At 43.7% G+C, this 27,914-nt stretch overlaps 1 protein-coding gene across 3 annotated transcripts; it reads left to right on the top strand.

Annotated features, from left to right (window-relative positions):
• Positions 1-13,997: 13,997 nt before the first annotated feature.
• On the top strand, positions 13,998-27,857 carry fbxo11b (F-box protein 11b). Of its 3 annotated transcripts, none has more exons than XM_034107432.2 (21): positions 13,998-14,318; positions 15,457-15,620; positions 15,814-15,874; positions 16,101-16,245; positions 16,332-16,461; positions 18,059-18,142; positions 18,315-18,447; positions 18,599-18,705; positions 20,048-20,159; positions 21,486-21,592; positions 22,954-23,091; positions 23,175-23,392; positions 23,574-23,754; positions 23,885-24,007; positions 24,961-25,046; positions 25,152-25,228; positions 25,316-25,459; positions 25,602-25,820; positions 25,917-26,025; positions 26,328-26,426; positions 26,530-27,857. In XM_034107432.2, exons 1-21 carry the CDS (start codon positions 14,231-14,233, stop codon positions 26,657-26,659), a joined length of 2,655 nt encoding a protein of 884 aa, XP_033963323.1. In that variant the 5' UTR covers positions 13,998-14,230; the 3' UTR covers positions 26,660-27,857. The 3 variants fall into 3 exon arrangements, with proteins under 3 accessions (XP_033963323.1, XP_033963322.1, XP_033963321.1); XM_034107431.2 differs by having other exon boundaries at positions 15,814-15,895; positions 16,104-16,245; XM_034107430.2 differs by having other exon boundaries at positions 15,814-15,895.
• The last annotated feature ends 57 nt before the right edge of the window (positions 27,858-27,914 follow it).

The raw sequence follows: 27,914 nt of genomic DNA, 5'->3' as shown, positions 1-27,914 counted from the left end.
AGCAGACCCCCCTCCTTCATCACAACACCTCCACTACGATACGCACAATGGACGACGAGGTTCTCATCATGGAAGTGGACTATTACAATTACTGGATACAGCGTGGGAGGCGGGCCTCATTCGCGCATGATGACAAAATGGCCCAACATTTGAGAGAGTGAAACGTCACAGATTACCCAGCATGCCTGAGAAGTACCCGTATGTGCACTCATAGAGCATATGCAACTTTAACCAAAATGCTCTCACATCAAGCAAGTCAATTTGCGTACACGTAACAGCACCGTGCGTTCATGACAGCATGGTAATGGTTTGTTATTATGATGGATTTGATATTAACGAGGCGACAGTTAGCAGCTAGCGGCTAGCTAGTAATTATGCTAATGTGCACATCAATCGTTATGTACTAATATTACTTATGCATCCCTTGGATATTATATTAGTAACTGCTTTCATCGCAACGCGATGTTTACAGTGAGAACAGCTGTGAGGTCCGTGCAGAAAGCAGAGCAGTGTGTAAAATATAGGCTATATCACTCAGTATAACAGGCCTACATTACTTTCTGTATTTGTATGCTGTAGTTTAATATCTACAAACAAAGAGTCGATATTTTTCCATTTAGTGCTTCACATAATAAAATACACAACGGCTAGCCTGTAGCCTGATTATGCTTTAGGAGCAGTAGGTGTGTGTGTGTGTGTGTGTGTGTGTGTGTGTGTGTGTGTGTGTGTGTGTGTGTGTGTGTGTGTGTGTGTGTGTGTGTGTGTGTGTGTGTGTGTGTGTGTGTGTGTGTGTGTGTGTGTGTGTGTGTGTGTGTGTGTGTGTGTGTGTGTGTGTGTGTGTGTGTGTGTGTGTGTGTGTGTGGTACAGTGTGTAGGTGTGTGTTGTACAGTGCGTAGATGCGGCGGACAGACGGGTCTCAGTTGGTTTGGTGTCCTATGCTTACTTTTAATACTTGTACAACTTTTGGCCCGTAATTTAAATTCCCCATTTCAGCGACCAGAGAGAGGGGTGGGGGGGGGATATATCCAGTCTCTGATTGTGTTACGTTATGAGAGTGCTCTCATACTTGTTTGATTCTGAAATTGTATATATTTATATAAATATGTATGTGTGTGTGTGTGTGTGTGTGTGTGTGTGTGTGTGTGTGTGTGTGTGTGTGTGTGTGTGTGTGTGTGTGTGTGTGTGTGTGTGTGTGTGTGTGTGTGTGTGTGTGTGTGTGTGTGTGTGTGTGTGTGTGTGTGTCCGCATCTGTAGCCTAGTTATTGTCTCATTATACCGCACTGTGAATTAATTAAAAGTAAATATAAATATATAAGTCATCATGAACACATCTGTCCATCAGACAGAGGGCTGCTGTGCCTCCTGTCATCATTAATGAACGTCTCTTTAAAATGACCGCTCAGAGGAGAGGAGTTCTCATTTCTCTAACCGCCTGCTGCTTCCACTCCTCTCTCCTCGGTTCCCCTCCTCAGTCCTCCGCTCGCATCTCCTGTGGGCGGCACCAAGTCTCGAGGAGGGGAAATTTGAGTATTGAGAAACCTCCCATGACTCTTCTTCACAACGAAGGATCAATTCTTCTTCAAAGCAGGGAACCTTTCGCAGTACGCAGTCTACTGACCCGCAGCTGCTGCCTCTCTGTTGGACTCCGGTACTGCACCTTGGGTGGGAGGCGAACGCACTAACCACTCGGCCAACGCTACAGTCACCCCCGTCGTGCGGGCCGGATGAGAATGTCTGGCGGGCCGGATGTGGCCTGCTGCGGGCCGCCAGTTGGTGGTCACTGCCATAGACAACACATTCACTCTAGATGGGTGCCCAGCCACTTTCATTTAAATATCCATTAGTAAAAAATGTTGCTGGACTATTCTTTCACACACAGTGACGTCCGTCCCGCGGGCCCACCACCTACGGGAAACATCGATGGGGTCGGGTGCGCTGCCAGAAGGGTGGCAGTGAAAGCGGAGGGTCTCGACGGACCAGACCCGGGCGGCAGAAGCTGGCTTTGGGGACGTGGAACGTCACCTCTCTGGGGGGGAAGGAGCCGGAGCTTGTGCGGGAGGTGGAGCGGTACCAGTTGGATCTGGTTGGGCTCACCTCTACGCACAGCGTCGGCTCTGGAACCTTACTTCTGGATAGGGGTTGGACTCTATTCTTCTCCGGAGTTGCTCAAGGTGTGAGGCGCCGGGCGGGTGTGGGGATACTCACAAGTCCCCGGTTAGGTGCTTCGTTGTTGGAGTTTACCCCAGTGGACGAGAGGGTCGCCTCCCTACGCCTGCGGGTTATGGGGGGGAAAACTCTGACTGTTGTGTGTGCTTATGCACCCAACAGCAGTTCAGAGTATTCGGCCTTCTTGGAGACCCTGGAAAGAGTCCTGTATGGGGCTCCTGAAGGGGACTCCTTAGTCTTGCTGGGAGACTTCAACGCACATGTGGGCAATGATGGAGACACTTGGAGGGGCGTGATTGGGAGGAACGGCCCCCCTGATCTGAACCGGAGTGGTGGTTTGTTACTGGACTTCTGTGCTAGTCATGGATTGGCCATAACAAACACCATGTTCGAACATAAGGATGCTCATAAGTGTACGTGGTACCAGAGCACCCTAGGCAGAAGGTCCATGATCGATTTCGTTATCGTATCATCGGACCTGAGGCCGTATGTTTTGGACACTCGGGTAAAGAGAGGGGCGGAGTTGTCAACTGATCACCATCTGGTGGTGAGTTGGGTCGAGTGGCGGGGGAAGCCTCTGGATAGACCTGGTAAGCCCAAACGTGTAGTTCGGGTGAACTGGGAACGTCTGGAGGAGGCCCAAGTTCAGGAGGCCTTCAACTCACACCTCCGGCGGAGCTTTTCGGGCATTCCTGTGGAGGTTGGGGACATTGAACCAGAGTGGTCGGTGTTCAAAGCCTCTATTGCCGAAGCCGCGGTGGGGAGCTGTGGTCTCAAGGTCCTAGGTGCCTCAAGGGGCGGTAACCCTCGAACCTCCTGGTGGACACCGGTGGTCAGGGAAGCCGTCCGACTGAAGAAGGAGGCCTTCAGGGATTTGTTATCCCGGGGGACTCCCGAGGCAGTTGCAAGGTACCGACAGGCCCGAAGGGCAGCAGCCTCATCCGTGGCCGAGGCAAAGCAGCGGGTGTGGGAGAAGTTTGGAGAAGACATGGAGAAGGACTTTCGGGCGGCACCAAAGTTGTTCTGGAAAACTGTCCGACACCTCAGGAGGGGGAAGCAGGGAACCATCCAAGCTGTGTACAGTAAGGATGGGACGTTGTTGACCTCAACTGATGGAGTGTTGGGGCGTTGGAAGGAACACTTTGAGGAACTCCTGAACCCGACAACTCCGCCCTCTATGTTAGAGGCAGAGCTGGAGTATGACGGGGGATCAACACCAATCTCCCGGTGGGAGGTCACTGAGGTCGTTAAACAACTCCACAGTGGCAAAGCTCCGGGGGTGGATGAGATCCGCCCGGAAATGCTGAAGGCTCTGGGTGTTGAGGGACTGTCATGGTTGACACGTCTCATCAACGTTGCGTGGAAGTCGGAAACAGTACCGAAGGAGTGGCAGACCGGGGTGGTGGTCCCCCTTTTCAAAAAGGGGGATCAGAGGGTGTGTGCCAATTACAGAGGCATCACACTACTCAGCCTCCCCGGGAAAGTTTACTCCAAGGTACTTGAAAGGAGGGTCAGGCCGATTGTCGAACCTCAGATTGAGGAGGAACAATGCGGATTCCGTCCTGGTCGTGGAACGACGGATCAGCTTTTTACGCTTATCCGGTCTACATGTGTTTTGTAGACTTGGAGAAGGCGTATGACCGGGTTCCCAGGGAGGTACTGTGGGAGGTGCTGCGGGAGTATGGGGTGAGGGGGTCTCTACTCAGGGCCATCCAATCTCTGTACTCCCAAAGCGAGAGCTGTGTCCGGGTCCTCTGCAGTAAGTCGGACCCATTTCCGGTGAGGGTTGGCCTCCGCCAGGGCTGCGCTTTGTCACCAATCCTGTTTGTAATATACATGGATCGGATTTCGAGGCGTAGTCGTGGGGGGGGGGGTCTGCAGTTCGGTGGAGTAAGGATTGCACCACTGCTTATTGCAGATGATGTGGTTCTGATGGCTTCATCGGTCTGCGACCTTCAGCACTCACTGGATCGGTTCGCAACCGAGTGTGAAGCGGCTGGGATGAGGATCAGCACCTCCAAATCTGAGGCCATGGTTCTCAGCAGGAAACCGATGGACTGTCCACTCCAAGTAGGGAATGAGTCCTTACCCCAAGTGAAGGAGTTCAAGTATCTCGGGGTCTTGTTCTCGAGTGAGGGAACAATGGAGCGTGAGATGGGCCGGAGAATCGGAGCAGAGGGAGCGGTACTGCAGTCGCTTTACCGCACCGTTGTGACGAAAAGGGAGCTGAGTCAGAAGGCAAAGCTCTCTGTCTACCGGGCCATTTTCGTTCCTACCCTCACCTATGGTCATGAAGGATGGGTCATGACCGAAAGAACGAGATCGCGGATACAAGCGGCCGAGATGGGTTTCCTCCGCCGGGTGGCTGGTGTCTCCCTTAGGGATAAGGTGAGAAGTTCGGTCATCAGGGAGGGACTCGGAGTTGAGCCGCTCCTCCTTCGCGTCGAAAGAAGCCAGTTGAGGTGGTTCGGGCACCTAGTTAGGATGCCACCTGGGCGCCTCCCTAGGGAGGTGTTCCAGGCACGTCCAGCTGGGAAGAGACCAAGGGGTAGACCTAGGACCAGGTGGAGGGATTATATCTCTTCGCTGGCCTGGGAGCGCCTTGGGATCCCCCAGTCAGAGCTGGTTGATGTCGCCAGGGAAAAGAAAGTTTGGGGCTCTCTGCTGGAACTGCTACCCCCGCGACCCGACCACGGATAAGCGGGAGAAGATGGATGGATGGATGGACACAGTGACGTCACGAGCTACCCACAATGCAACGCGCGCCATAGATATATATATAAATCCGCCATTTTCCTGGAGGTGCTAATGTAAACAGCTAGCTAACGTAAACAGCTAGCTAACGTAGCCAGGCAGAGCGCACTAGGTTTGTTTTCTGAATTAATAACCGAAGAAATCGCTGCATGTCTTCGGATTACATCTCTGGACTTGAGGGGTGTGCTCTAGGTCGTTACCAGGGTAACTAGAGCTGTGTGGGTTGTCCGATTGCCCTTACAGACTGCCTGCAGATGTATGGAAAAACGACCCTCGAAAGTGGCCTTCGGTCGATTTTGGCAGCATCTACGTCTATCTTCTGGAAACACCAGGTGAATACCCCACTTGTCACAATAATATTATCATGCCATTGCATATATGTGGTATTTTAGAGTTGACTAGATATTGATTAAGGCAATAGACTATGATATTCTGCTTGCACCTCGCGTGAAATGGTGCATACCGGAAGTACGGTGTCGCCCTCGGCCCAAAACCCGTATGTGTGTGTGAAAGAATAGAGTCCTATTTTTCTCCTCAGACACCCTATTTCTCTCAGACATTTCTCTAGTTGGAGGAGTTATTGACATAACATACAGGATAGTGCTTCCTTAAAGGGGAAAGGAAACACCAATTACAGTTATAATATTCCGGTAGTTTATTCATTTTACAATGGATATTGATCGTAATATTTATTGTATATGATATTACTCGCCAAAAGAAAATTAATTATCAGCCGGCTGGGTGGGGAATTCCGGGACCAGGCCGCCACCATTAGGGGAGTCCCAAATGGTGACGTCACTGGCTGTGTTTTCGCTCCACCTGAAGTCAACACAACGTAGCAGATATGGCAGCGATGGAGGAATTTTGCAATGAGATCGACGTTTTGAACGATGAATTTGACTATTCGTCGGGAGATGACATTGATGTGGAAGCATCTACAGTTACCAGGCATCCCATGGCCTATGCTTATGAACCGATTCGGTTGAATAGAGTGGCATACGATCCGGAATAAAAAAATTAAAAAAACACAATGCTAACAGTGAGCCTCTGAATTAGCCCCGAGCGAAAATGCTAACCTATTACTGCACCGAAAATCCCTCCTAGCTCCCTTATTACTTATCCTAGCCGCACATCCAACACATCGTTTATGATCGCAAGGAGACACAGAATCTAACGGTGCCCACCTCAACACTGAAAGATACAAACTCGCGAGGTTATCCACAAAAACGTACATCAAAACAAGTGGCGCTAGGTACTAACATACGCCAGGCTAACGGCTTACCTTCCTCATTGTCTGGTCTTCAATGGCATTACAACGATAAAAACGATGATGTAGTTAATCCATAGGTTAATATCCAATGGGGCTGTGTCCCCTTTGAAATGTTCTGATAATCTATAAGCAATACAACTGCAATTCCGTTATCTGCTGTCCGCTCTGTGCTCCGTGCGCTCTGGGTCCTGCAATACCATCCATCAATAGCAATACTAGCCTTTTTAGGGCTGTTTTCGACAGATGAGCGTGTGTATGCCAGTTTAATTAGTTGAGCTATAGAACACCCCCAATTCTCTATTGTACGTCATAATAGCTACCATTTAGTTTGGACGCGATTGCGTTAATTAATAAGGTCACACTGTGTCAGTAAATACATGTGTGAGCTAGTAATCTGGTAGTGCTGCAATATTTACCTCTCTCTCGGCAGCTGAAGCAACTCGTTTGGTGGCTCGAACTTCACATTTGTTGACACTGTCATTGTCTTGCGCGGCCGACGTGCTGGGACGGTCGGTGTTCCCGACTGCATACGTTGAGAAATCGAATATTGTGGGAACAGATCCTGGCTTCAAATCCAATGTTTTGTATTGAACCAGGCATCCAGACTGGACTTTGAGCAGCTTCTCATCCTTTAGTGGCAGCCTATGGAAATGTACTTCTTCCTTCTTTGTATAAAATCCATTTGTGCAGCCTGGGGCAATACAATAAACTCCTGACGACGACCGTTTTCTTGTAATGTAAACTACTGGTGCATTGCACGCCATGTTGTTTGTTATTGAGCTTTGGCCCAGGAAGCCGTACCCAATCAGTGACGTCACTGGGAAAGTCCCGGAGCAATGGAAGCGCCCATGGTCATTAGGCACATATTTCAAAAAGTAAATTCGCGTATCTCGATCGTTTATATTGGAAATAGACTAGATAAATACATTTCCTAATGGTAATATTGTCGCATGGAAAGCAGTTTGAAAAGTGTTTCCATTTCCCTTTAAAGTGACAAGAAACTAAACTTTGCTAAGGAGATGCACCTGTTGTCTTGTGTACAAGCTGTGGAAACACCAAACGGACAGCTCAATCCTCAATATGATGCACAAACTCCTCCTCTTGAGCTTAGGATGACATTGAATGTTGTTGGTTTTCTTGTATCTCTGATAAATATATTCAATATATTCTGCCAGCCACTGACTGACCTGTAACAAGTGTCCTTCCTAAACCATGGCCCTTTCTCATTTCATCAAATCCCCCTCCTCGACTCCTCGACTCCTCTGTCCTCCGGTAGTGACCCGGAAATGAATTTTAACGTGCCATGTTGAAGGACATCCCATTTCTCTAAATGCACGTCGAGGACCGAGCATCGAGGAGCCTCTCTGGAGGAGCTATAACCGAGGATACACTGATGGGTCCTCTATGGTCCTCCACGGCTCCTTCGCGGATGCATTTCCGGGAACAGAGATGTTTCAAAGAGTCGTGACGCACGGCCGGACTTCTCAGCCAATGACAGCTCTGCATGCATCCCCTGGATATTATTTTAGAAACTGCTTTCATCGCGACGTGATGTTTACAGAGAGAACAGCTGTGAGGTCCTTGCAGAAAGCAGAGCAGTGTGTATAATATATATCACTCAGTATAACAGGCCTACTCTCTTTATTTGCTTTAGTTTAGTAGATATCTACAAACAAAGAGTCGATATTTTTCTAAAACCATTCAGTACTTCACATAATAAAATACACAACAGCTGTAGCCTGATTATGTGTATGTGTGTGTGGTACAGTGTGTGTGTAGATGCAGCGGACAGACAGGTCTCAGTTGGTTTGGTGTCCTCTGCTTACTTGTAATACTTGTAAATAAAACTTTTGGCCCGTAATTTATTTTCCTCATTGCAGCGACCAGAGAGGGGGGGGATATATCCAGTATCTGATAGTGTTACGTTATTATGAATGCTCTGTTTGATTCTGAAATTGTATATATTTATATAAATATATACATATATATGTGTGTGTCCGCATCTGTAGCCTGTTATTGTCTCATTATACCTCACTGTGAATGAATCAAAGTAAATATATAAGTCATCATGAACACATCTGTCCATCAGACAGAGGGCTGCTGTGCCTCCTGTCATCATTAATGGACGTCTCTTTAAAATGACCGCTCAGAGGAGACGAGTTCTCATTTCTCTACCCGCCTGCTGCTTCCCCTCCTCTCTCCTCGGTTCCCCTCCTCGGTTCCTCCGCTCGCATCTCCTGTGGGCGGGACTAAAGAGGCTTCTCAATACTCAAATTTCCCCTCCTCGACTCCTCGACTCCTCGGTCCTCCGGTAGTGACCCGGAAATGAATTTCAGCGCGCCATTTTGAAGGACGTCTCATTTCTCTAAATGCACACCGAGGACCGAGGATCGAGCGTCGAGGAGGCTCTCTGGAGGAGCTATAACCGAGGATACACTGATGGTTCCTCCACGGCTCCTCCGCGGATGCATTTCCGGGAACGGTGGAGGCGTGACGCACGGCCGGACTTATCTCAGCCAATGACAGCTCTGCATGCATCCCCTGGATATTATTTTAGAAACTGCTCTCATCGCAACGCGATGTTTACAGTGAGAACAGCTGTGAGGTCCTGCAGAAAGCAGAGCAGTGTGTAAAATAAATATCACTCAGTATAACAGACCTACTCTCTTTATTTGCTTTAGTTTAGTAGATATATACAAACAAAGAGTCGATATTTTTCTAAAACCATTTAGTGCTTCACATAATAAAATACACAACGGCTGTAGCCTGATTATGCTTTAGGAGCTGTAGGTGTGTGTGGTACAGTGTGTGTGTGTGTGTGTGTGTGTGTGTGTGTGTGTGTGTGTGTGTGTGTGTGTGTGTGTGTGTGTGTGTGTGTGTGTGTGTGTGTGTGTGTGTGTGTGTGTGTGTGTGTGTGTGTGTGTGTGTGTGTGTGTGTGTGTGTGTGTGTGTGTGTGTGTGGTACAGTGTGTAGGTGTGTCCTGTACAGTGTGTAGGTGTGTGTGTGGTACAGTGTGTGCGCAGATGCGGCGGACAGACAGGTCTCAGTTGGTTTGGTGTCCTCTGCTTACTTTTAATACTTGCAAATACAACTTTTGGCCCGTAATTTCAATTCCCCATTTCAGCGACCAGAGAGAGGGGGGGGGATATATCCAGTCTCTGATTGTGTTACGTTATTATGAGAGTGCTCTCATACTTTAAATTGCATATATTTATATAAATATATTTGTGTGTGTGTGTCCGCATCTGTAGCCTGTTATTGTCTCATTATACCGCACTCTCAATGAATTCAAGGTAAATATGTGGGGGAACAATGTTCAGCTGATCTAACAGAGATTATAAAATATGACAAAACACTCGACAGCTGATGCAGCTGTTGCCACGTAATAATGAACGGACGTCGCTTTAATATGACCGCTCAGAGGAGAGGAGTTCTCATTTCTTTAAACGTCTGCTGCTTCCCCTCCTCTCTCCTCGGTTCCCCTCCTCGGTCCTCCGCTCGCATCTCCTGTGGGCGGGACTAAGTCTCGAGGAGGGGAATCGAGGAGGGGAGTCGAGGAGGGGAAATTTGAGTATTGAGAAGCCTCTTAAGTCTCGAGGATAGGAGTCGAGGAGGGGAGTTAGAGAAATGAGAAAGGGCAAAGGGCCCATGTGACCCATGGGTGAATTGTACCGTGTGCAAACTCCTCTGACGTCATTGGCGTCACCCACCTTCACCTTTGTGCCAAGGTAAACTTTATTAGCTTTTAACCGTTTGACAGTCAACACAATACTTTGGTAATATTGACTTGGTCCTACGGTTAAAATGTACGTATCACAATGATGATACAAATGGTATGCATTGCCATGAAGGAATGATTGAATGGATGAATGTTCTATATTATCTTAATGACTGATTGAACTCCAGCAGTATTCTTTTAGATATACTGCTTTGCCTGTCATCTCTGCTCTGTGTCATTGTGTTGTCCCCTGGGTTCTGTAGTGCCCAGAGTCTGTCTTTTTATTTTCTTCCTCCCAACCCCCCCCCCCCCAGGATGCCTTTTGCCTCCTGTCAGGTCATCATTGAAAATAAGAATTTGTTCTTAATTGATTTTCCTGGCTAAATAAAGGTTCTACTACTACTAAAAAACTACATGCAAAATACAAGTAACACATTAAATAAAAGGAGACATTTTGAGTTAAAGCACTAAAATGTAATATATAATTTCTTGTAGAAGGCAAACAAATAATCAAAGTCATATTTTTGTTTCATTGTATGCACAGTTGACCAAATCTAGGTCAAATAGCTGTCCTAGATAATTATTGTGTTGATTTGAACAGATGGGTGGAGTTTACTGCATCATGACAACATATCCCAAAAAAATGATTTAACTTTTGTGTAAAAAATGCCATCCATCAGGTGCCTCAAAATAATGAAATAAACGGAATTGTTTTTGAATCAGTATAACAAAGGTTATACGCACATAATAGATCCACATTCAATGTTAGGATTGAATGGTATTCAATAAGAAGCATACCACAGGGACCTGCTGATTAATAATCTTCTCATAAACTCTCCAAGCCTCCACATCTCTCCTACCCTTCACTGTCTTAAAAATGAAGGACGAGTACTTATTTTGCGATGTATATACATTTATTGTTTTAAATTGAAGTATTTTTAAGTGTCTCTTTTAAAAAAAAGATATATATTATATATATATATAAATATCTATATCAGTGTGTTTTCTATCAAATACATCTTCGCAATGTTTTTTTTACATTTTGAATGGTGAATTTGAACGTGTGAGGAGAGTTAAAAAAGGAAAACACACACTAACACACACAACATTCAGCTGTATTTATTTTAGAAATGTTGTCCTTCAGAGCATCCAAAGCTATATCAAGGACAAAGTGACCCTACCAACCCCTGCTCTGTGTGCCAGGGTGGGTGGTGGGTTGTGGGAGGGGAGACTACACAGCTGCTCTTTCTGCTTATTACAGAAGGAAGGATATAGCAGCTAGATAAAACCCACAAACACTGAAGCAAGAAACCCAGGGTTTCAAGGCTGCAGCTGCAAGAAGGAATCCAAGTCCATCTCATTGATATGGATACACTGCCTCCTACATGCCAACGTTGAATATGTGGCTGCATTTATATTCTTCAACCACCAGGTGATGCTACTGATGTGGGAGTTGTTGTGCTCTACAAGTACCAATTGATAGTATTCCTTATAAAATGTGAAGACATAGCACATTCCATATTTCCAAATCAACGATAAAAATGTCATAAAAGATTTGCAGAATTCAGAAGTACCCTTCTCGAATACAGATTCAAACTGTTCTGTCTGGCAGGCGGTACCGCAGCATCCGGACTAAAACCACCAGACTAAGGGACAGTTTCATCTCACAGGGCATAATACTGTTTAAGACCTGAACTTTTGAAAGAACATCCATAACATCTGTTTGCAACTTAAATATATCAATATTCCAATTACTTTGTATAGAGTATTCAGCACAATTTCTATTATATTCTATTTTATTTTATTTACTTGCACTATTATCTGTTTTATTGTGTTACACTGTTGGAGGAGCCTGTGACCTACTATTTTCATTGTCATAACTACACTGTAGCTATGTAATGACAATAAAAGCCTTGAATCTTGTAATACAAGGGCAGAGTAAACACATAGCTGGGAGTTTAATCAAATCATTAAGTAACCAATCACTTTCCTTTTCTCACATCCTCAGATGCAAGGACCTATAGTGCTGCCATGCAGAAAAAAGTGAAGATGAGGTGGATTGGCTCCAGAAAAATTTAGCAAAGGAATGTTATGCAGTAGTGCAAAACATGCATTTTTCCACTTAAACATTACTGAATCACACGGCAAAATATAAAACAGGGAATTTCAAGGTTTTTAAAAACCCTTAGTCCTTACCTGCCCTTACAGACAATACAGCTGAACATCTTTAAAGTCCCTGGACAGAGTGCCGCACACATTGAGGCCTACGGAAAAAAAGCACTGAAGTGTTAGGATGCTTTAAGTAAAGGTATGTGAAGATACTCCACTACAAGCAAAAGTATTGCACTTGTCACAGTTTTTAGCGATGAGATAACCGACAAATAAATGGACTCATTGTTTGGTTAATAATGTTGCTGCATTAATGTATATGGTGACTTATAGGTGAGAAGGGTGTGCTATATATTCTACTTTATAACATGGTGTGGAGTTTAATCTTTAGTAGGTTAGATCATTGTATGGTAACCATGGTGTCACTGTCCTGTGAGAACCAAATATTTTTAAAGAAGTCTACATTTAAAAAGCTCAGACAAACAGCCCTTCTCTCAGCGTTTTGACGATGCATTTTACAACTCATCCCAGAGGATTTTATTGTACCTAACCTAGGGGAGTAAAAAGTAGAGTTTTCATTGTGAGATTAAAGTGCCTCAAATTTGAGCAATTGTGCTTCATTGGATTTTTACCTGGAACTACTTTCAGATTCAATATGGGTATACTGTTGAATTAACTGTTGTAAATTAACTGTCCAACTCTACAACAATACATAATAAAGCAATACAAACCAACCAGATATCAGCAGAATGTAGTTTATTTGATAACAACTCATGGGTTAACTTTGATTATTTCAACCTAAGCACTTAAAATGATTGAATAGATTACCTCCCTGTATTCTAATGTAATTGTCCTTAAACTTATATTCATGGGTTACTTTAAATGATTAATTGCTGCTTTTGTTGAAAATGTAAAGCTCTGGTAAGAGCTCCTAAGATTATCTCCAAATACAAAAGTAAAGTCACAAAAATACAAACAATTAACCTCTGAATAAAACAATGTAACACTACAACAAAATTATGAGCTCATACCCTTGCAGCCAAACAATGCCATCTGGTGGTCCAAGTATATGAAATGATACCAATTGACCATGTTAATTAAAGTGTGCACCTACATTATATCATTGTGACTCCTACGTAAAAAGTGGCTGTAAAAATATTGGAAATAAGTCTTACCGTGCACTCATGTCAGTTAAAAATGAATTCTAATTGTATTGCTATAACACATTGCTATAGGCTTTTTCAGTGTTTTGTTTTGAAATTCAATAATACATTGGTATACTAAATGTGTTTACTTAGTTGACATATTAAACACCCAAAGTGTAAAATGGCAGAAAGATAATTCAATGTATTTGTTAATTATTCTGTTGAAATCATTAGGTCATAAAACTTACTTTTAAAGGGCCCTTACATTTCCTTTTTAAATTGTTACTCCAGTTTAAATTGGTCTATCTGACATTGCATGCACTCTTTGTTGGCAGTTGCATCTCAATCTCACTTTAAGATTTTAAAATGTGAAACTTATATAAACTTCTCAATGTAAACATTGCATTCAACATGACCACAATCTCTGTCCTCCATATGCTCAGTGTCTTTCAAACACTCACATTTTCACTGACATATGGCAAACTATAAATCAATTAGAGAGAAAGACAATTGGACAACATCACAGCTATGCTCTTTGTTAATAATGGGCCACTGTTGAAATGCTTTGTTTAATATTAGAGTATATCTCTCTTTATGTATCACTAACAATGGGGGCTGCAAAATGTATTATTTTTAGCATTATCATTGCCTGTGCATTGATCAAATCGCCGCTTGACCGATCCCGAACCCCAACAAAAAGGTTTGTCAAGTCGTCTGATATGAGGCGGCTGGTTGGTCGCTGCAGACGTATATTATATAACGCCAAAGCTGATTGGTTGAGAGGATACTCTGCTCTTTTTTTCTCGCGATTGTTTCCCGTGTGGGTTAATGGCTCCTCCTGCTACAGACTGAGACGGAGCTGGCACCGAGCAGCGATACGGGGGGAGCTGTACCACCACGGAGGAGAAAAAAAGCGATAATACCCCAAATACCAACGGGTTTGTGATCGCAATTGCTTGGGTGTATCCGGGAAAAGGGCTGTGAGGGTGGTAGTTTGGGTCGATAGCTAAATTTAGAAGCGGGCGGTCGAGGAAAGCAGTCTATTTTTCAACAACCAACTCCCCAGATGAACTCCGTCAGAGCCACCAACAGGAGACCCAGGCGAGTGTCGAGGCCGCGCCCGGTGCAGCCCGAACGGAACAACGGGGATAGAGGTAAGCTAGGCCACAGTCAGACAATTATGTAACAACGCGGTGTCAGGCGGTAACAGTCTTCACATAACGCCAGCTTGTGTTGCCGGTCAAGTCTCCACGGCTGGTTCAGCAGGAAACACCGAGGCTTCTTGTTCTGTGGTTTAGGCCAGGCCGCGCTTTGTTTGGCTTGAGTGATTGGGGCTAGCTAACACCGCTAGCTAGCTCACCAGGTTATGTTGAGGTTGGGGGTTGTCTTTGCCCAACGTAATGCGTATTTAGCTAAACCTTTAACGTTAATAGCGCACATTCAGGTAACTTCAGTTAGGGATAAAGGGGTAGTCTTCATACGTGTTGACTACAATTTGCGTGTCTTCTCGGCCGTCGCATTCCCAGCTGTCACTAACGATTCTGAGGGTGTAAATCTGCGGCGTCTTTGGACTGCCATTTTTGGGGTGTAACGTTAACAAAAACATTAGCAGCGAATGGGTGCAATGCTAGCTAGCTGCCCCAGCTATAAGAGGCCACACAAGATCAGCTATGATAGATGATACGGCGTGTGTTTGGTGAATTCATCGAGTCTAATTACTGTGCTTGAAGTTAAAAGCTAACATAGCCAGCAGAGTGAACCCACATCCTCTTCCTTGTTCTCTGAGCTTGCTAGCCGTAGCTCGATTTGTTTACACCGCGGATTTGCCAGCTACGCAGTTCAGTTTTTAGCCATTAGCTGCACGTTTTATCGACTTGATCTGCGGTCCATAATTTGACAGTAGCAAATAAGATGTCTCTGATCCTGCACATATTGGACACAGACACAAATGCACACTCTCTGATCTCAGCTGTGAATGGCTAGACATTAAAGACTCGCAACGGGGCTGCAGGGGGTGCATCTGCCATTATCAATCACTAACCTTTGTCTGCCTTACCATCTATTACCCTGTCTGTTAGCTTGCGCATACAGCATGTGAGCTGAATGCAGACCATAGTGTTGGCTGAAATTATTGGAGACCGCTAAGTTGTGTATTAAGCAAAAGAATCATGATTCGGCTTCTCGGTGCTTTAAAAAAATAGCGTGGCTTTGGTCTATACTGCAGCTTTGTGCATTGAAGTGCCTCTTGAGAAAGTGGTTAACGTATGGAAATCTGTTTTCCTTTTTGTCCAGATGAGGAGGCTCCTGCAGCAGCTGCAGCAGAAATGGCTATTGAGGAGTCCGGCCCAGGAGCTCAGAACAGTCCCTACCAGCTTCGACGCAAAACCCTGCTTCCCAAGAGAACCGCTGCTGCCTCTGCCACCGCCTCTGCCTGCCCGAGCAAGGGCCCAATGGAGGTTAGACAAATCAAAATGTATTTTTTCGTGCAATGTGCATGTCTGAAAACGTATGTGTGTTAAAATTAGAGAAATGGTGATTGATTTTTTTTTTTAACACAATGATTTTGTTGCTATACATTTTCTAGTTCATTACTTAGTGCTTGAATCTTGGCATTAGGTTAATACCCTATTTCCCCCCTTTTTTCTACAGGGAGCTTCCACTTCATCAACAGAGGCCTTTGGCCATCGAGCCAAGCGGGCACGAGTGTCCGGTAAGAGCCACGACCTGCCAGGTGTGTGTTAAATCTCCGCAGCTGTGGCAAGGAGATAGTGTTAGCTTTTTTCCTTCTTTATTGATTTTTCCCCCCTTTTTTCTGTGTGTGCTGGTTACTTTCTAATCTATTAAATAGCATGACTCCATGGTTTAATTAGCTTGGAGTAAAAATGTATTTTCATAAAGCTTACACTGAGTGTGTGTGTGTGTGTTTTTTTTTTTAGCAGCCCCAGCAGAGCAATATCTGCAACAGAAGCTTCCAGATGAGGTTGTTTTGAAGATCTTCTCCTACTTACTGGAACAGGACCTCTGTCAGGCAGCTTGTGTCTGCAAGAGATTCAGCCAGCTAGCCAATGACCCCATCCTATGGTCAGTGCTGCTCAAGAGATGGAAACGTGTCATTTCATTAAAAGGCAGTCACTAAAATAAATGTTATGTGCTATTTAATATTCCAGGAAGCGTCTATACATGGAGGTATTTGAGTACACACGTCCCATGATGCATCCTGAGCCAGGCAAGTTCTACCAAGTCAGCCCAGAGGAGCATGAACACCCAAACCCCTGGAAGGAAAGCTTCCAACAACTGGTAAGTCTACGCTCATTATTTTCTGTGTGTTATCGCATGAAGAAGAATAAATTGCTCTCTGAAGAGCATCAACTTGTTTATATTTACATTTTCTGCATATGTATGTAAAAATCAACAATGTGCAGTTTCTGTTAAGACATATATGGCATTGCAATGAAATCCATGAACCTCACAAGGGTTATAATATGCAAGTGCTTGTAAAGCCAGAACACTTGGCACAAACACACAACAGTGAATCAATATCTGTAAATATTTTTTTAGATAACTTAATATGCGTTGGGAATAATGGAAGCAAAACTATCACCACAAAATGTGTAAAACAGTAAAAATCCATTTAATTTATAAAAAATAAACTGTATGCAGTTAAATTAAAAAATCTTCCGCATTCAACTTTTGACTTTGAATGTAACTTTGCTTAAGTGGTAGTTTTTAGTGTAATGTCAGTATTTCTAAAAACAATAATGTGCTACTTAGAATTTCACAAGCTGTTCCTTCGTGTCTTTGTCCGGGGACATTTGGGTCGACCTTTTATGACCAGTAACTGCTAAAACTCTCCTTCTGCTTCTTCTTCCTTTTTTAAATGCTTAAACAGTTTTCCTCAGAAGCTGACAATGAAGGCTTTCTGTTGTTCATTAACAGACAGATCAGTGCAACATGTCTACATGAGATCGCAATGCTGCTATAAGCCTGTGTCAACTCAACAATAGTATCTTGTTATCTTAATTTGTGAGTCTAGAGTTGTTCACAGACTAAACATTGTCTAGGTCCACAGGCTAATGGGAGAAACACATGTTTGGTTTATTGATTATAATGTTATGGAAATACTTTAGTGAAAAGATTTTAAAGGAGTTCAACCTCTTATTGTCAATGGCTTATAACTATGATATCTATGTCTAAAGCAAATCATGCTGTGTTTTTGAATCTATTGTTAAAAGTCTAAAAGGAATATTTGCATATTGTTGTTTGGGGCCACCAGTTGTTCATAATGTTTGGTTCAGAGTTTGCAGGATGGTTAACAGCGCAGGAAGAAGAACAAAGCAAATTTATTCCATAGAAAATGAGACGTTTTTGTTTGTCTTTGACCCTTTTTAAAGTAGAATAATTTGGTGATTGTGTTTACAACTAGTACACACCAGAGATGTAACTGTACACAGAAGTCATGATTCGATTTTGGGGTCACAGCTTGGTGGCACTTTGGTTACAGCTGGGGAAATGACACATGTTTCTTAATTTGTTTTGCTTTGAAAAGACAAACATAAAGACCTCTAGCTGGTGACTAAGGAAGCTTGAACTGAAAGGCATCTCTAATGCAATGAAATAAAGGGGACAAATTGAGAAATGAAAGTTTAGAATATGTGCATTTGGAGAATTACAATTGATTCCACTTTTGCAACATGCCATTTGCTCAAGTGATTGTTGATCTCGTTCTGTTATGTTTACAGGGTCCTAATCTCCAAATGACTGATCTACTCACTGTTGCTTTTTGTTGTTTCCTCAAATAAACAAATGTCTTGCTTTACGACCAAACCTTTAGTGGGATACCTACTGATTCTGTGTGATGACCAGAAACTTGACCTTGGTGTTTTCTGTGTTGCAGTACAAAGGAGCGCATGTAAAGCCAGGCTTCGCTGAGCATTTCTACAGTAACCCCGGCAGGTACAAAGGCAGAGAGAATATGTTGGTAAGTCAAAGCTAAAAGAGAAACCCTTGAGTATAAACATGTTTGACCATAGCACTGAGATCAATGCTAAGCCCAGCTAATGTAAACACCTGCTTGCATGTTCAAAACAGCCTTATGGTGAATTGCTGGAATGTATACTCTGCCTGAAAGTGTTTGTACCTTTCTCCTGCAGTATTATGACACCATTGAGGACGCGCTGGGTGGAGTACAAGAGGCCCACTTTGACGGTCTAATCTTTGTCCACTCTGGCATCTATACAGACGAGTGGATTTATATAGAGTCCCCCATCACCATGATTGGTGCAGGTAAGCATGTTTCCTCCACTGGAAAGTACTTAATGCCTTGCTGCTCGAGCCGCATGCAATCAATATCTCTCTTAAGATGGGATACTGTCTCAGCGGTCTTTATATCTGTGTGTATGAGGGTGTTAATGAGCGTTCTCTGCTTTTCTCTCAGCTCCTGGTAAAGTAGCAGACAAGGTGGTGATAGAGAATACTAGAGACTCAACGTTTGTCTTCATGGAGGGCTCGGAGGATGCCTATGTGGGATACATGACTATCAAGGTAAACCTCTCACACTTTCCTTGATTTGACTTACTTTCAATCAAACTTGGCTGAATATTACAGACACTATTTATAGTCTTATCTCTCGCTCCACTGTTAACCTATGCAGTCATTGTCCCATTTTTAATTATCATCATTATCATTTGTAGTTGAGGATACAATTCTTATTTTCTGGGTTTCTGTGAGAAAGAACCAGAAATTAGGCAAACGTCAAACAAAATGGCTTTTAATGATGCTCACAGGTTCCTAAATGACTAAAAATAAATAAATGTTGTGGTCAACCTGAACATTTCTATCAGCAATGCCGAGTATTTGAAAGTGACACTTTGACCAAGCTTTGGAAGATGCTTTGCTTACAAAAGAGAATTGCCTGATATGAGTACTTCATCATGCATTCAGTTTCAGGGAGGGTTGCACACAAGTAGATAAGTGATATTTTTTCATATGAATTCAAGCAAGAAGATTTTTTTTTTTTAGAAGGTGCTGCATGGACTTTTAAATCGTGATGAAGGGTAAAAAGAGACTGGGCAGACAGATAGTTCCCGGAGCCTTTGCCGGTGCTCCTCTCTCTCCGGTCTGCAATAAGTCTTTTTGCCCCTGTATCTCGGTAAAGGGCTTCATCTGCATGCACCACCTGCCCTGCAGTGACAGAGCCAGCCAAAAACCAGCATAGCCTCGCCCCAGGCGGGCCCTGGTGGGGGGAAAGTTAGTAGAGTTGGCAGCGAGCCAGTAAATGGCCAAACTACCTGTTTCATTACTTATGATTTACAAAGGCTAATTAGATGGTTGGATTAATATTGGAACCATCTTGTATTTGTTTTTCCTCTTGTAGTTGAAACTATGGTATGAAAACTATAAGCCGTTTCCACATTTAGATAATCATGTACTACCAAAGGTCTTCCTTTTTTTTGTTTACATACAAAGCTTTTCAAATAACATTTTGAATGGCTAATTTCACAGGCCACATCGCAAGAGCTTGGTTTAATGTTTGACAGATATGTGGAAGGTGTCATTTTTACAACAATGTTTGATGTTTGGGTGGAGTTTTTAATGCAGTTAAACCAGCTATACAAATGTATGTGTAAATATGTATTTGAGAATGTTAAAGTTACGTCTCTTGCATTTTCTTCAGTTCAGTTAAAAATCACTCGATGTAACATCGTATTGAGCATTCTATGTTTCTTTGGTTGTAACCTATCCTTGTTTCCTGGTTATAGACTGTTCGAGCTACAGTTTTAGCAGCACTAATGCCCTCCGTAGGAAGCGTCCTGTGTGGATGCGGCGGGTGGAAAAAGCTTGATGTGTCGTCAGTGTCTGACCTCTGCGGTTCTCCTCTCCTCAGTTTAATCCCGATGATAAGTCAGCGCAGCACCATAACGCCCACCACTGTCTGGAGATCACAGTCAACTGCAGCCCCAACATCGACCATTGCATCATCCGCTCCACGTGCACAGGTAACGCACACTGAACACTTTTGTACTAAATATGGGTGCAATGACATGAACAGAGGCGTTGACAGATGCAACATTAGCCTCATAAAAGTAGCATTTCCTGCAGGGTACTTATCCTTCCTCTAGTATTGTTCAGGTTTATTTGTTTTTGCGTACTCCTGTGTTAAAACAGTCGAGTTCTTCCTTTTTTTTATAGTCTGAAACGGTGTCTCTAATTTTTGTATTTCACTAATTGATCAGTGTGTTCATAATGTCCCAGAAAGAAAGACTACATCTGTCATTTGGACTAATAAACCCTGAGCAGTAGCTTTTTTTGGAACTAACTCTTAATATGTTAGTTTATTCTCATGATAAATAGTTGTATATAAATATAACGCTTAGTTTCCATCAGCTCTGCTCATGTGATTTACTGTCTTCATAGTCTAATTCAGACCATGTTGTATGAAATGTCAAAGCACACCTTGTCAATAAATCCTGGGAGAGATTAGTAGTGTGTGGACTTCCACTTATAACTCGTATATTTCGGTTTATTCAAGGCATTAATTTTGTTATTCTACAGTATTGTTTTATAGTTATTTGTTAATGTATACAACCCTATTTGTGTTCTTTGAAAATGAAAAGGATATTGTGTTTGTTAATTTCGTTGCAGTTTTATATATGTCTTAAGTGTAATTTGGCTTGGCTTCCTATTTTGTATGGACATGCTTTTATTTTGAAGGAGAGTTAGCGCTGTTGACAGGAAGTTGTTGTTGCTATGGAAACAACGTGACGGACAAAAGGAGCGGAGATTAACGGACAAAAGTAATATCTACATATAAAGACGGAGAAAGTAAACTATAAAGTTTATGTTTAAGTGTTGGCACCCCCCGAAGAGGCACAAGCTCTTACGTTGATATTGGAGATTTCAATAAATTGAATTTGGCAGCCGCAGTGCAGCGCGGCTGCCAAAAAAAGAATATCCGAATAACGAAATTGAAAACCGAATAGTGGGCCAACGACCGAATATTCGGGTACAGCCCTAGTATTTATTTTCTTTATGCTGTAAATGAATGCTATTTTTTAATATGAATAATGTGCCCCAAAATTGGATTCCAAATAACTTAAGTCTTGATGTTATCCACGCTGAGCTGTTTACTGACCTGTCTGATATACTGTATGCACATGTGTTAATACAGCCCTCAATCACATCAGAAAATTACCAATTGAATTATGATATGAGTCTTTATAGAAATACAAAGTTTTGCTTGTTTCAGCTTCTTAAGGATTGCTCTTGTCTGTTCATGTCACTTAAAACCCTAACGTTGTGTGCTGCTTCTGTTTTATTTGTAGTGGGTTCAGCTGTGTGTGTGAGTGGCCAAGGAGCATGTCCAACCATCAAACACTGCAACATCAGTGACTGTGAAAACGTAGGACTGTACATCACAGATCATGCACAGGTAAATCCTCCTCTATACAGGGGCGGACTGGCCATCGGGACGTTCTGGACGAATCCCGATGGGCCGGTACTGAAGTGGGCCGGTCGGACGATGTGGGCCGGCCAGTAACCGGCAGGGCTCGACATTAAATGGCCCGCTGGCCCGGAAGCACTATTTAAACACCCCGGGCCAGCATAACGTACTTTCCACTTGCCCACTCGGGCCACTAAAAATATTGCTTTAAAAAAATTGTCCTGCAGTATAGGTATTTTGACTAGCAATTTAGTTAAATTGTTTCGTTTATTAACGCTACAACATAGCGTTCCGTGAGTCGGTTGTCTTTGTTGGGTGAAAAGCAAACGGCTGTTTGCTGCGGAGCGCAGCGGGAGCAGGCTCCCGTGAGCTTCCCGTGAGCGCGCTCCTTCAATACAGACTATCGCGCCGACATTCGCCAACATGTTTTTAATACCAGCGGTAATCGGACAAGCGCCGTGCAAAAAACAATCTTCAAATAAAAGAAAGTCACCGGAGGAGTTAAAGGAGAGTGACAGGGAGCATGAGAAGAAGAGGGAGAGAACGTTTCAGCTTGATGGATGGAGTTGGCTTCTAGTGGTGCAGTGACGCGTCCTAAAACTTTTTTATAATCTATCGATTAGATTTATGATTCGAAAATTATAAAAGTAGGGTAGACATGTGGAGATTATCCGGACAAAACGTGCATTTATAAAACTGGTTAGTTTTCCACAGACCTTATTTCCAGCTATTTTCCAAAACCCTTGTCGAGGGAACCAGCAGCTTACTTCCTGGTTTTAGGACGCGTCACTGGCTGCACCTCTCAATATGATGCCAACATAAACAAGGTCTTCTGTCGGCTCTGTACATCAATGCCGACCTATGCTGACAAGTAAGTGAAGAGTAGACAATATAAAGGTATTGGCGAAATGTCCCAGCAGTTTAGGATAATGAAGGTTCTAATCAAATCAATTACATAGCCATTACATATCTAACTCCTGATGACAGGAAGGCAGAAAGTGCATTATACAAATAATAATACTCATAATAATAGCAGACATTTTTTAACAATGACCACAATATCATTATTTTAATAAACCAAATATGTGTTAATTTTCTTCATTATTAGTCGATTATTTTTTTTTTGGACGAATGCTCCGGGCCAGTGGTTACAATGGTGGGCCAGTGATAATACAAGTCCATTTTACCCCCCCCTCCCCCGGGCCGGCGGTACCGAAGTGGGCCGGTCGAGAGTCCCGGGCTGATTTGTAGTCCCAGTCCGCCCCTACCTCTTTACCACCACTATCGTTCACAATACGTGCACTAATATCATGCAGGCTTCTGACTCCATGTTCTCTCGTCTGTTCCAGGGCATTTATGAAGACAATGAAATCAGCAACAATGCACTAGCAGGAATTTGGGTGAAAAACCACGGTAATCCCATCATTAGACGTAACCACATCCACCACGGGCGAGATGTGGGGGTGTTCACCTTCGACCACGGCATGGTAAATACACAGCAACTGCTTTACCTCATGCATTTGACACAAAGGAACTTCTGAGACTTCTAATTCCTCTTTCTGTGTTTCAGGGTTACTTTGAGAACTGTAACATTCATAGAAACCGCATAGCAGGCTTCGAGGTGAAGGCCTACGCCAACCCCACGGTGGTGCGCTGCGAGATCCATCACGGCCAAACGGGGGGTATTTACGTCCACGAGAAGGGGCGGGGGCAGTTTATAGAGAACAAAATCTACGCCAATAACTTTGCCGGTGTGTGGATCACGTCCAACAGCGACCCAACGATACGGTGAGGATGAAGACTTCCCACAAGACACATATGAGCAAAATGTGATGTTATTGGAGACAGGAAATATGTTAAGTTCAACTTATGTTATTTTGGAAGAAAAAATAGTTTTGTAGGAAGTTTGATGTCTCTGTCTCTACCTGCATGTTTATTCCAATGTTGTGTTTATTCCTTTTATATCCAGGGGAAATGCTATATTCAACGGTAACCAAGGAGGGGTGTACATATTCGGAGATGGACGGGGTTTGATAGAGAGTAACGATATCTATGGTAACGCCTTGGCGGGAATCCAGATCCGAACCAACAGCTGCCCCATTGTACGGCACAACAAGATCCACGATGGACAGCATGGGGGCATCTATGTGGTAAATATCCTTTGGAACATGGTTGAAATGTTTCCCCTTTCCCCAGCAAGTACACTTTTCAGCTTTGAATGAAAAGCTGAAACGCTGCCCCGTCAGAGGTGCGTGACACTGATCCTGCTCTGTGTTTCAGCATGAGAAAGGCCAGGGGGTGATCGAGGAGAACGAGGTTTACAGCAACACCCTGGCTGGAGTGTGGGTGACCACGGGCAGCACGCCGGTCCTCCGCAAGAACCGCATCCACAGCGGCAAGCAGGTGGGATTAACGTGGTCTAACATTCACCCTGTAAACACACGTGGAGCAGAGATTGTCATTAACTTGGCCGATTACTACTCTTGCAGATTCCGACTGTATTTATTTTTAATTAACAGCATACACACAAACCTTTTTGCGACCGATCTGTCATGGAAAACTCAGGAGTATGTTCATAAATAGACATTAGCTTTTAAACAACTTCCCACAAATCTGTATCAAGTCAACATATCTTCTCTGATTTCAGGCAAAGTGCTCTATATTACTGGACAAATCCAATGCAACTCAAAAAGAATCGCACTATATCCTACTTTAATTTCCCACAAGACAATTGGTGCATTATTTCATGACACATTTTAATGTTGATTTTATTTATTTTGGACTTGCGGGTGTTATGGATTGTGAGCTCAATGTGTACATTTGACCTGTACATGAGACTATAGGAGCAGCCACTGATCATGGCCAATCAGCTGACAGCCAGTTTTTACCTGAGGCTAGTCGATCGCTGCATCTGATGTGGTCTCGTGTGTTTTGACTTACACGTGTCAGAAGCAGCTGCAATGACTCGAGTGACAGCAATACTGTACACTTAGTTAAACATATCAAACTTATTAAAGCCATTCAGACTCTTAATTTCCATTCACAGTTCTTGGTTCCTTAAGGAATCTGGTTATGATTTGGCACATCATACTATAACCTTGGGTGACAGAAACAAAATGTGTACAGCACCATGTATGTGTGAGTTAGAGTTGTGTATTTTTACAAAAAAACTGAATTATGTTAAGTAATAAAAATACATACACCTTTCAAAAATGATAAAAATGCTCTTTCACTAAGGCCTGGCGGTCTCAGCATCATCTCACTTCTTCTGTCTTCTCTCTCTTCTGGGATATATTTTGTATAGCTAAAATCGTATTAACTAAACGTTGTGATCGCCTGACTTTTTCTATTTTTAGGTTGGTGTATATTTCTATGACAACGGGCACGGTGTGTTGGAAGACAATGACATCTACAATCACATGTACTCTGGTGTACAAATAAGGTGACAGCTTCCTCCAGTCTGCAGTGTGCTCTCCTAACGTAGATCAAATGAAATGCATCTTTAAAGTCCTGAATGTTTCTGAACATTTTTGTTGATTCTTGACAGGACCGGGAGCAACCCAAAGATCAGGCGCAACAAGATATGGGGGGGGCAGAACGGAGGGATTTTAGTCTACAACTCAGGTCTGTATCTTCTATTCTGCTGCTCCCCTTGTCCCAAATGTATTGATTGTGTATCGGCATGTCTAACCCTGATGTTTAATACAACAGGTCTGGGCTTCATCGAGGACAATGAGATCTTTGATAATGCCATGGCGGGGGTGTGGATCAAGACTGACAGCAACCCCACGCTGAGACGAAACAAGATTCATGACGGCAGAGATGGAGGCATCTGCATCTTCAACGGAGGCAGAGGTACCTAAACGCCTAAAGTCTTAAACATCTTGAAACTTGATCGTACTATCAACGTACAATTGAGCTTCGTCGTTTAAATTCACACCCTGCCGTTTGTTCCTGCACATCTACAGTTTGAACCATGATTTCATTTTCTCTTTAGGTCTGTTGGAAGAAAACGACATCTTCAGAAACGCGCAGGCCGGAGTGCTGATCAGCACCAACAGCCACCCGATACTCCGCAAGAACCGCATTTTTGACGGCTTCGCTGCAGGTATCGAAATCACTAACCACGCCACAGCCACACTGGAAGGCAACCAGATCTTCAACAATCGCTTCGGAGGCCTGTTTCTGGCCTCGGGGGTCAACGTCACCATGAAAGGTAACGGCTGCTTTTTGGACATTACCGCTCTGACCGGCCTGGTTCCAAGCTGTTAGGATCTGCTTCCTAATCTCATTTCCTGCCCCCCTCTGTCAGATAATAAGATTCTGAATAACCAGGATGCCATTGAGAAAGCAGTGAGCAGAGGGCAGTGCCTCTACAAGATCTCCAGCTACACCAGCTACCCCATGCACGACTTCTACAGGTAGGCTGCGACGCATACAGGAAATCAAGGAGAGGTGAAAGGAATAAGATACTAAATGTATGTTTAACCAGTTTTATAGTCTATTGTTTTTAGTGACAGTTAAACAAATACCTTTTTATAAAAATAGAAGTTGAAGTAAGTTCTAATATATATATTTTTTTATTTGATTTTGTAGACCAGCAGATTGATTAAATGTTTGCATTTAGGAAACATGATTTCATTTCCATTAATTTGGTAATCGTCTAAATGTACAAGAATGGTCATATGTCTGCCATAAATCTATTTGTTTCCCTTCTCTCCAGATGTCACACCTGTAATACAACAGATAGGAACGCCATCTGTGTTAACTGCATCAAAAAATGCCACCAAGGGCACGATGTAGAATTTATACGGCACGATCGGTAAGACATGATTTGGTTCCTTCCTGAAAATTGTTCTATGACTGCCACTTCATGGAGGTAAAAAAGAGTCCGTTTTATAATCCCTGACATTTATTCCCTTTAGGTTTTTCTGTGACTGCGGAGCGGGAACGTTGTCCAACCCCTGCACGCTGGCGGGAGAGCCAACGCACGACACGGACACTCTGTACGACTCGGCGCCGCCCATCGAGTCCAACACGCTGCAACATAACTGAAGGCGTCCGGTCCAGTTACACCCTCCCACATAAGCATATAAACACATAACGTTGCACTCAGCCATACGCACGCACACGATGACACGCATTACACACACTCATCAACTCGCAGCCATAAGGACCCAGAGAGACTCTGTGATTGCGGCGCTCTCAGATGGGATGGAGGTGGAAGAGGCTGCAGAGGAAGCGGCTTCCGCCCCGCTGCACGCTGCAGGCACACACAGACTCCTCAAGAGGGAGCCGTGGAGCTGAGAGTAGACAGAACGGCCACAAGAGATTCCTCACTGAGTATTTCTTATTGCAGTCTGAAGACAAAGATGGGAAGGGGCTAGGCAGAGGGGCTCGGTGGCAGAGTGTGAAGTTCCCCCCGGTGTTCATCCTCGGCTCCCAGCCCACTTCTTCTTCCTCACAAGAACTGCTGTCAAAGTGACGTCCTGCTTCCTCGCAGCTGCCATCCCATTGGCTGCCCAGTTGTAATTAGGCAACGGATGGGCGGATGTTGCTCTCTAGTGTGGATAAAGAGAAAGATTGTGTGTGTGAGATGGAGCACTTGGGCTTTTAAAAAAAAAAAAAAATGTTCTGATCAATGGATTTTATTTCAATGCTTTCTCATGTAGTTTTGTATTTTCAAGCAAAAAAGCTGACTGTATTTGATTGTCTTTTATTTTATTATATATTATTATTTTTCTTTGGTTAGCATCCCTCCTCCCACTCCAAGGCAAAGTGCAGAAACTCAAATGTCCCAGTGGTGAAGTTCTTTCTGTGAAAGAGAATCTCGTTTAAACACTAAAAACCCTCTCCGATATATTAGCTAAAATGGCAGGTGGGGGCATACCCTTGTATAAAGGTGTGAGTGTATTGTGTACAGTGAAAGTTGTGTGTGTATATGTTTATAAGTTGATGCAGTCAGTGTTTTGAGGAGAGGGTTTCCATAGGAGGCGTCAGAGCTCCTTTGAACTGGAACTGATGAGTTCCTCTGCAGACGTCCCTACCCTTCCTCCCCCGTGTATCGTGGTGACTGTGGCTCCTCATGCAGCCTGAATCGTATGCATGTACCATAACATCTAGACTTAATATATTGTGAGTATTCAATAACCATTATGTAGATGCTAGTTGGAATTCAAAAAGGGGTATACTTTCTTAGAAAGACTAAACAGGAAACTGGCCATTTCTAAGAAAATAAAACTTTATTAGATCACAGGTGTCTGTCTTTAAATTCCTGTTGTGGATTTGCTGCTGAAGAATCTCGTTTGGA

The sequence above is a fragment of the Pseudochaenichthys georgianus genome, chromosome 19 (genome assembly GCF_902827115.2).
Source record: "Pseudochaenichthys georgianus chromosome 19, fPseGeo1.2, whole genome shotgun sequence".
In the NCBI taxonomy this organism is placed as follows: Eukaryota; Metazoa; Chordata; class Actinopteri; order Perciformes; family Channichthyidae; genus Pseudochaenichthys; species Pseudochaenichthys georgianus.
Note: the sequence above shows the minus strand (reverse complement) of the source record. Positions and strands in the feature narration are given on the sequence as shown.

Bases quoted from the DNA above. Each gene is read 5' to 3' on its own strand.
- fbxo11b (XM_034107430.2), top strand. From the start codon at position 14,231: ATGAACTCCGTCAGAGCCACCAACAGGAGACCCAGGCGAGTGTCGAGG. The intron at 16,462-18,058 runs GTAAGTCTACGC...TCTGTGTTGCAG, and splicing joins AGGAAAGCTTCCAACAACTG to TACAAAGGAGCGCATGTAAA. The intron at 18,706-20,047 runs GTAAACCTCTCA...TCCTCTCCTCAG, and splicing joins TGGGATACATGACTATCAAG to TTTAATCCCGATGATAAGTC.